Here is a 9,637-nt window from a genome sequence, read left to right as displayed (position 1 = left end):
GCCACCTCTTGGTCCTGCACCAGCCAAAACAACTTGATCAAGTTCTGTGTGGAAGCATTTTACAGTCAGTCCTGCAGATGAAACCAAACTAATATGCAACGTGTGCAAAAGTCAGATCAACAGAGGCAGAGATATCAAACATCTGTCAACATCTGTTATGCATAATCACATGCACTTAAACCATCTTATTCCTGGTACTGTCCTCAAAAGAAGAGGCGTCATCTTAGGAGATTAATCGGTCTTTCGTTTGATCATTTTAGGAATTTAACCAGACACCCTGGAGGACATTAGCTGACCAACCAGACCAGCTGCCAATGTGCCAATGACATATTCAGGGTTTCAAGAACCATATCTCCCCAGCTAAGCAAAAACATACAACAAGTAACATATAATGGGTGAATATGAATAATGTTTTATTTCAGCAAATGTTAAATTCAACTTGGGAAATATTACAATAACAGTGACCACGTGAAATTATACAGGTTTTACTGCCCAGAGCAAACAAACATTTTCAATTATATTATATACCCAACACACTACCAAAACTAAGAGCATCTCGATTCTACATATTGAACTGAACTACACAAGCGTCAGCACTTAGAATTTCTTGAAATGCTGTGGGTGGAAAAAAGGAAGCTCGTGTTTTTTTATTACTATTTTTTACCTCATACTGTAGAAGCAGAAGTCAAATTTTCTTATTTATTCTGTCATCTCAAAATTATACCAAATAACTGTTGGGCATCTTCACTCAACCAACAGCCAAAATTACATCCTATCCACTGACAACTTGAGTGGTGACCACCGTTGAGGTGACCGGCTGCATGTAGGCCCTGATCTTCACCTCACGATGCATTTGGCACCAGACACATTCGTAACACCAAATTATTTTACACCAGTCATCACAGCACGAACCCTGCAGGATGGAGAAGAAGAAGAGAAGAATGAGAGAGAAGATCGGAGTACGAGTTACTGTAGTTTCATTTGTCATGGTTGTAACAACTGTATCAGCAATCGCACTGGCTTACAAATAAGAGGACCTGTGAGTGTCAGTTTAAGACTATTCAGACATATTTTTAATTATTCAAATCAACACAACTAGAAAGGAAAACACGGAGAAGTCTCCATGCTTGTCTGATTTAGAGTAATCTCAGTGTTCACTTGGCGAATGTGAACCAGCAGTCAAGTTGTAGTTCTTTGATGCTGTTATAAGAAGCTGGGTGAGTAAATAAAAGTGAATTTGTCACAGCTGTAGTTTCCTGTTAAACAGATTTGAATAAATTGCCGTTATGCCGTCTACGTGTCGGTCATTTAATGGAGTGGATGGTCCAAGTGATAATAATGCTATACAAGGCTATTTATTAAAACTACAGTATTTTTCTCACTGCCATTGTTCCTATTAACAACATGTTGGCATGTAGGGAATGATATATGGGCACTGTAAATATCACGTTGGATCTCTGATGTCTACAAGTGGTACTCACTTGTGTTGCTAGCGGTTTAGGCAATAATGGCTGTGTGTTGAGTTATTTAGCAAATTTACACTGTTATACTAGCTGTGCACTGACTACTTTACATTGTATCAAAGTGTCATATCTTCAGTGTTGTCCCATGAAAAGCTATAACAAAATATTTACAAAATTTGAGGGGTGTCCTTACTTTTGTGAGATACTGTATATGAAAATCAGTGAATATACAAAGCGTACAAAATAAAACACCATTCATTAAAAGTAATTACTGCACAGGGAGTGAGTTGGCTTGGCAGACGTTTGCACTGTCAGAGTGCTTCCTTTTTATGTTGATTTCTTTTAGGGTTTTCCCAAAAAAACAACAACATATCTTTCTTTTTTAATTTTGATTTTAGATAAAATAGTTTTTCACCCCTCAGTTTTGTTTTTAGCTAACAACACTCCCAGCCTTACAGGGATGCCGTAGCGCTCTCTGATCGACTGGCGGAGCATGCAGGACACCACGCAGCATACATCACAGAGTGGGAGGCAGCAACACCACCCGTGCTTGTTGGCTGTATCACACTGCATGCAGGGGAAACACCAAAGGGCACAGCAACCTCGACAGAAGAGAAAAAATATGCAGAGACACAAATTTATTTCACTTTTGAATAAGTTCTCCTTGTCAGGGATCGCAGTGTGGATGTGGAAAGGAGAGGACCCAAACACAGGACTCACGAGTTAGGGTGGAGTGAAGACGGTGTTTATTATTCAGAATGGATGAACAGAACATGAAATGGCTGACTGGAAGACTGGCTGAACTGAGAGCACACATGCAGGAGAGACGAAGGCAATGACAAGACGATGAGCTGGAGAGAACTGATGACTTAAATACACAGACTAATGAGGATGATAATGAGAGACAGTTGAGTACACAGCTGAACATAATCTGATTAATGGTACGTGGAAGTAACTGGAACATGAACAAACTGAAACTGCTGGGTCACCGACCCAGGAACCCTGACACACCTTCAACAACTGGTTTGTGCATCCTGTGTTTTATATGCTGACTTCACCTCTAACTTCAGATCATCAGATACTCAAGACCCTCTGAATAAAAGTCTGAGGAGACTGTTGATACAAAAACCACTACTGTTTGTAGAGTTTGCTAGATTAACTTACAAGTGCCCATATCAGCACAGCAATCACAGAGGCCAGTGCTCCAGTGCCCAGGGTTTTGATCAGGGGTCGTGATATTCACTACCTGGGTGGACTGCTGGTAGACGGCCATTTCTGGAGGAAAGAAGGTAGAAATGGAGACGCATTGAAGTGTTATAGTAGATGTTGCTTTTGTGCACGGAGAAATCAAATGCTAAAATATGACAAAGATAACAGCTGGTTTGAGACATTACTAGGGATGGGTACCGGTATCCGGTTCTGACATAAACGGTAGTAACCAGACCGAACAGCAGCGCACATTTCAGTGCTTTATTTCTCTGCTTGTTTTTCCTGAAAAAAAGCACCGAAATTTCCTGTGGGTTGCCTGTTATTGGACCCGGAGTTAGCAACATCCCCCAAAAACCCAAAGAGTAGAGTCCTGCCTCCTAGCCCTGCCAGTGTAGCAGAAATGATGACGGATGATGATGGCAGCAGCAGCCGTTCTTCTCTGCGTGAGTAGCTTAATGTTGTTCGTGTGTAATTTACGTTGAGTAGGCTAACCACGTTATTAAATTAACGCATGTAAGGTGAACTAGCAAACACCGTCGTAGTTACATGCGGCTGTCTTCTTGTTTGATGGCAGATACTCCCTTCACCCTGGCCAAAAAGGCTAAAATGACCAAAGAAAAAGTGGAAAACAGCTAAACATGAGAGGTTTTGGACAAAGTTTGTGTTTTTTCCATTGATTAAGCACTGCTTCCAGCCAAGAGTGATGCCATAAATCCCCTATAGCTGCTGGTACTGGTATTGGATAAAACCTAAACGATACCCATCCCTAGACATTACTGTCCACATTTTTTTTTTTTTTACAAATAACAGTTTCCTAGTTTGTGTAAATCACTACAAAGACCCTTGACACTAAAATCATCTTTTAAAACTCATACATTTCATAAAACCCAGTTTACAAATTGCACAACACATTTCAAACCAATCCTTTCTTTTTATCCAGGCTTGGGAACAACAGAGGTTGTAGACTAACTTGTAACCAGCGGACTTCACATATGTCTATAGCATTCTTAAAAGGTTAATGTGTTTCAATAACATAGGGGCTGTTGTTATATATATACATATATATATACACACCTGTGAGCTAATGCAGATTAGCGTATGACAGAATAGTTGTTGAAATGAGTTTAAAAAGCTAAACTGTAACTTCCTTTATCCTCACTGTGCTGACAGCAATGATAATTCTCACACATCCAGATCATGTTTTTCGTGAAGAAATATACATTTTTACATTTTTATTGTAATTTTTACCATTGTCCTTTAACTAACTCACAACAGCTTACTGATGAAACTATACCAACCAGTATCACAAGTTCACAAAGAACTGTGTTAAGATGTTCATTAGTATAAAAGCTTTTTCTTACCTTTCCTCTGGTTCTGTAAGCTTTGAAGATGAGAGTAAGAACAAGAAGAATATATACCCTGAAATTGTGAGGGAAGTGGGTGGGCTGAGGTTATCATTTGGAACATTTTGTGGCATTTTAAAAAAAAAGTTCTACAAATATCTAGAACAGTCGCAGACTGACATCAGTCTAAGAGCTCATGTGGAGACCCTAACAATTATTTTCAAAACACTTCACGCCTGTCAGTACTTGAGTTTCTTGAGGCCCTCTAAGGCTGAAACAAAAAGCTTCATTTCCTCATATCAGAAAACATTTTCCAGCTTTGAATTGCTGAATGTTAGAACATTCAAAGACTTAAACAGTATAAATGTTGAGTGCATGCTATTCCTCAACAGTCGATTATAGCGGTTTTCTGAATTGCTAAAGCTCAACTCCCGTTCTCTACACTAACCTAAACTCCTTACATATGTCATTTAAACTTTTTGCAAAATTCTGAACACCTTGTTACTCACTGAAACACATTTTGCAAAGTGATGGGCATCTACAGGATCCACAGGAGTTTTCAGAGACACACAACCATCTGGTAACACCTTTGACAAGAAACAATGTGAGCAGCTGTGACAAACAGGGTTTTACCATTACTATACACTATTTCTTAAGTCAGTAAGGGAAGTACCAAAAAGTGAAAACCTTAATTTCAGCACATGCTTTGTTACCACGGTGATTTTCACTATATACTCATGTTTTTGTAGATCATTGGAGTGAGTAGCTAGTAGGAGATCCATTTTGTTGCTGCTGTTATAAACATGTTGCATCCCCTAACTGTCAGTTTTCAGGGATTTAAATGTGTAACAAATACACCCCCATGACCTGATAACTTTGTGTGGTTGTGAGCACAGCTATAACTGCTTTCATGGGTTCGTGGGTTTCCCTGAACTTTCAGAGGTTTTGTGGGTTTAGTTGGAAGCTTTTTCTTTGTGCTTTGTGAGAAGTTTACATGTGATTAAAATCTAATGATGCGCTTGTTAAGCAGAGTGGTGCTAGATCAGGTATCTCGGTGGAGAACAGTATTGTCTTTACCTGACTGAAACGCACAGCTGAACACAATCTTGGGTCTTTTCTTTACAACATAAAGCAATTATTATGATCTGTCACTATGATATGTGATAAATAAAATTAAAATAAGCTGAATCCAACTTAGAAGTCAAGGGTGAGTTGTCAAAACTTGAAGAGGTGAGTGTTCATGATCCAAAATGCACACTCATTGGAAGGTGAGGTTAAACTGAAAATGAGCCATTTATTTGGACGATGAGCAAATGAAAAATGCAAGAATGTAAAGGGGATCCGAAAAAACTAAGCAAAACCTATACTAGAAAAAACATACTAGAAATATTAGGGAGCTGAGAGTGAGGAGACATGAGGGGATGCTAATTAACACAGAGGCAAGGACTCAAATATTCAGACTTGACACAAAGACAGAAAGGTTTCTGTCTTAACCTGAGCAAAAAAGATGAATATTTTTTTATTTCAGCAAAAGTTCAGAAAGATTACAATAACTGTGAGCATGTGAAATTACACAGATTTTTCTGGCCAGAGTAAACAAACGTTCTCAATTTAAATTTTATACCCAACATGCTGCCAAAGCTAAAAAAAAAATCTTGATTCCAGATATTGCACTGAACCACACGAGCACAGGAACTTAGAAATTCTTGTTGTGGCGATGAAAAAGCAGCTCGTGTGTCAGGCTAAATTCTTTGTTTTTGCCTCATACTGTAGAAGCAGAAATCAACTTTTCATATTTATTGTGTCATCTCAAAATTATACCAAATAACTTTGTCATATTCACCCAACAAACAGCCAAAATGGTTACATACTGTCCTCTGACAACTTGAGTGGTGACCATCATTGATATGGTGAGCTACAGGCCGTTCCTGATCTTCACCTCGCGATGCATCTGGCACCAGAAACACATGTAACAGCAAAATGCTTTACACCAGTCATCAAAGCACGAGCCCTGCAGGATGGAGAAGAGGAAGAGGAGAAGAGTGAGAGACAAGAATGAAACACAATCGCACAATTCATAGCAACGGCTCATCCAACTATTCACGAAAACTATCCAGTACGCAGATGATTTAAATCTTAATTATAACTAAATAATTAAGAGGGAGGGTCAAGGCGCTAACGCGTTAATACTAATGCGCCTTGCACGGGGCAATCCGCATTAACTCACTAACGCTGACAGGACTAATATATATATTAGTCCTGTCAGCGTTAGCAAGTTAAAACCGTATTAATGTGGCAAATCTCCGTTAGCGAGTAAGCGAGGACCCATTTATGCTGTCTTGTTCCAGGAGCCCACTTATCAGGGTGTCCTGGTTCCTCAACACCTCACACGGCCTTTGTTATAGGTTATCTCTCCTCAGTTTAGTTTTTAGCTAACAATAATAACCTTGACCCTCCCCCACTCCCAGCCTTACATGGATCCCATAGCGCTCTCTGATGGACTTGCTGAGCAAAGACGACACCACGCAGCATACATCCAGGACTGGGAGGCAGCAACACCACCCGTGCTTGTTGGCTGTATCACACTGCATGCAGGGAAAACACCAAAGGCCACAGCAACCTTGACGGAAGAAGAAGAATATGCAGAAACACGTTTACTTCACTTTGAATAAGTTGTCCTTTCATTACTGGCTTGTGCATCCTGTGTTTTATATGCTGACTTCAGCCCCAACTTTAGATCCTCAGATACTCAAGACTCTCTGAATAAAAGTCTGTGGAGAGTGTTAATGCAAAAACCACTACTGTTTATAGAGTTTGCTAGATTAACTTACAAGTGCCCATATCACTGAAGCAATCACAGAGGCCAGTGTTCCACTCCCCATGGTTTAGATTAGTGGTGGTGACCGTCACTACCTGGGTGGGCTGGTGGTAGACGGCCATTTCTGGAGGAAAGGGTAGAAATGGAGACGCATTGAAGGGTTATAGTGGTTGTTGCTTCTGTGTACGGAGAAATCAAATATGAAAAAGATAACAGCTGGTTTGAGACATTACTGTCCATAGTGTGGATATTTTTACATTTCCTGGTTAGTGTAAATCACTGCAAAAACCTTTGACACTAAAATTATGAGTATATCTTTTAAAACTCATGAACTCAGTTTATAAACTGCATTCACCTTGATCCAGGGGAACGTCTTGGTGTTCCCCTGGATCAGCTGAAGAAGGTGGGTGGGGAGAGAAAGATCTGGGCATCCTCCATTAGGCTGCTGCCCTGATGACCTGACCCCAGACAAGCAGAAGGCGATGGATGGATGCTTGGATGGATGACAAGAAAATCCTAGTGTCACGGTTCTGGGTCATTCTGACCCAGGATTCTGAGTTCTTATGTTTTCGTTTAATTTTGCATTATGGATTGTTTTCTGATTCTCTTGTTGTGCTTTGTTGATTATTATTATAAATCTATGTTTCACTTTATTCTGGTTTAAGGTTTAGTTCTGTGCTTAGCCTTTGCCCGTGTGTTCCCTCTGTGTAAAGTCCGTGTTTCTTAGTCTGCGTCTTTGTGAATTGTTTCCTGTTTTATTTTGAAGGGTTATGTCTTATGTCAGCGTTACCTAGCGTCCCTCCCCCTTTCTCGTTAGGTCTCATTCCTCCCAGCTGTATTCCCCTCCTGTCTCTAATTCCTTGATGACTTCCTCAGTGTATTTAAGCCCCATGTTTCTTTGTGTCAGTGTTGTGTCGTACCCTCAGATTGGCCTGTGTGTTTCTGTTCTCAGCGTTCATGGTTCAGTTTAAGTTTTGTTCCGTTTTGTGACTTGGCCTGCAATAAAGCAGTGGACTTTGGATTCCGCCTCCACGAATCTGCATATTGGGTCCTTTATCCTGCCTGCCTGCAGACAGCCTTGACATCTAGATTGAATTGCATTTAACTAACTTGTATCCAAAAAATATATGGAAACATGAAAAGTTTTAGCTAGCTTCCAGCTGTCTCATCGTTTTTTATTTCTTCAGCAGACTTTACATGTGTCTATAGCATCCCTAAAAGGTTGATGTATTTCAGTAACACAGGGGCTAACATGTTTGCCAGGCCCTCTGGGCTGTAACAAGGATCTAGGATTTTTACATCAGGCTACAAGATGTCTGATGTAAAAAATGGTGCCAAACCAAAAATGTTATTATTAACATCACTGGAATATTGTTGCGATGGCCAAACCCGTGGCCACACTCTAAAGTCGGTAACTTTTGTATTTTCATTCTTCATTTTGAACATAGTAATACATTTTAGTTGCCAATAACTTCATTGATTGGTTTGGATACATTTGTTCTATTTGTAAGCGCGCACATTTAGTTTACTTATGTATTCATACTACTTAATTTCTTTGCTTTCTGACTAACTTTTGTCTTTTTATTTCTTACCTGCCATCATCCCTGGGAGTTGCTGGACAAAAGATGGTAGCCAGGATTTGAAACCATTAAATACAAAGGAAGATAATTGGACCACACCACCACTTCCTGCTGAAGGGGGGAATGTGTGTTTTCTTTACTTTAAAAACAAAGTATTTGTATTTAATTAAATATTTGAGTTTAGGGTTTAATGGGGTTTTTGATTTTCTTCTTTAGTGTTTAGTTTATTAACAAACCAGATTGTACTGCATCGTTTGTGATTTATGATTGTGTTTTGTTTGTTACCCCTCATGTGTCACAATGGTCTGATCAGCCATTATATATACCCTTGTATGTCGTTTCATGTTTAGGTCAATTATGTATGTTTGGGCAGTCTTTGTTTTGTTTTGTTTCTTTGACCTCTTTTATGCGCTCAACATTTATTAGTCTTGTAAATATAATTTTTGGGGGTTAAATAAATGGAAACTATATTTTTCTAATAATTCCTGGGCTCCTCCTGTTTTTCAACTCCGTCCATCACAATTGTAATTTGTTGAGCAAAAAATATCTGTGTGCCTTGGGTGTGGTCTCTGGCCGGCTGCAGAGGAAGGGTGATGCTGCGAGCTCCCGGGGCGGCGCAGGGGCGGGGTGAACAGGGGATGTGAATGTGATTGTGACTCTTTATGTTCACAGTGACAGTCGGAGGGGAGGAGAGCGGACGTGACAGCGGAGCGGGAGTGTCTGTGTCCCATTGTAAAACAGTAAAACCGAATGTAAAATAAAGAAGTGCTGTCACCACGTCCGTGTATTGTACGTGTGGTCCAATGGTCCAACTTCACACTCATGTTTCCAAAACTACAGACGCAGACAAAACTTTAAAAACAACAGTTTGTTGCCCTTGTCCCACCTTTTTTGAAATGTGATCCTTCCATTTTTGCAAATTATTGCATTTCTTTTTTATTTGCTTTCTACTTTTTTTTATTTTTTTATTTAATCTGTCTAGCAGAGTGGGTTAAGCAGCAGAGTTGACTATGTTGGTTGGTCCATTAAAACCCTGCCAAATCGTCTCTGCCACTGCCAAATAGCTCATCCTGCTATCGACTCTGCTGTCGACCTTCTAGATGCAAGTTTCAGCATTATGTGGAGTGAGCCCTAGTACCTCTCCAAGTTGGAAACCTGCTTCCATTTCATTAACGACAGATGATTGGAAGCCGCTGAACAGGACTTTATGATATAAAGTTATGC

At 39.9% G+C, this 9,637-nt stretch overlaps 1 protein-coding gene across 3 annotated transcripts; it reads right to left on the bottom strand.

Annotated features, from left to right (window-relative positions):
• Window positions 1-391: 391 nt before the first annotated feature.
• On the bottom strand, window positions 392-8,763 carry LOC120720197 (placenta-specific gene 8 protein-like). 3 transcript variants are annotated; one of them, XM_040009826.1, is made up of 4 exons: window positions 7,189-7,544; window positions 6,847-6,957; window positions 1,920-2,065; window positions 392-913 (listed from the first exon to the last, which is right to left on the bottom strand). In XM_040009826.1, the coding sequence occupies exons 1-4, from the start codon at window positions 7,262-7,264 to the stop codon at window positions 773-775; spliced, it is 474 nt and encodes a 157-aa protein (XP_039865760.1). In that variant the 5' UTR covers window positions 7,265-7,544; the 3' UTR covers window positions 392-772. The 3 variants fall into 3 exon arrangements, with proteins under 3 accessions (XP_039865760.1, XP_039865762.1, XP_039865761.1); XM_040009828.1 differs by lacking the exon at window positions 7,189-7,544 and adding an exon at window positions 8,426-8,763 and having other exon boundaries at window positions 396-913; XM_040009827.1 differs by lacking the exons at window positions 392-913; window positions 1,920-2,065 and adding exons at window positions 5,470-6,026; window positions 6,490-6,635 and having other exon boundaries at window positions 7,189-7,304.
• Window positions 8,764-9,637: the final 874 nt, after the last annotated feature.

This window comes from Simochromis diagramma, unplaced genomic scaffold, assembly GCF_900408965.1.
Source record: "Simochromis diagramma unplaced genomic scaffold, fSimDia1.1 OVJJ01000274.1, whole genome shotgun sequence".
NCBI lineage: Eukaryota > Metazoa > Chordata > Actinopteri > Cichliformes > Cichlidae > Simochromis > Simochromis diagramma.
Note: the sequence above shows the minus strand (reverse complement) of the source record. Positions and strands in the feature narration are given on the sequence as shown.

Bases quoted from the DNA above. Each gene is read 5' to 3' on its own strand.
- LOC120720197 (XM_040009826.1), bottom strand. From the start codon at position 7,264: ATGCCCAGATCTTTCTCTCCCCACCCACCTTCTTCAGCTGATCCAGGG. The intron at 6,958-7,188 runs GTGAATGCAGTT...CCTTTCCTCCAG, and splicing joins AGACGTTCCCCTGGATCAAG to AAATGGCCGTCTACCACCAG. The intron at 914-1,919 runs GTAAGGCTGGGA...TCCATCCTGCAG, and splicing joins GAGAGCGCTACGGCATCCCT to GGTTCGTGCTGTGATGACTG.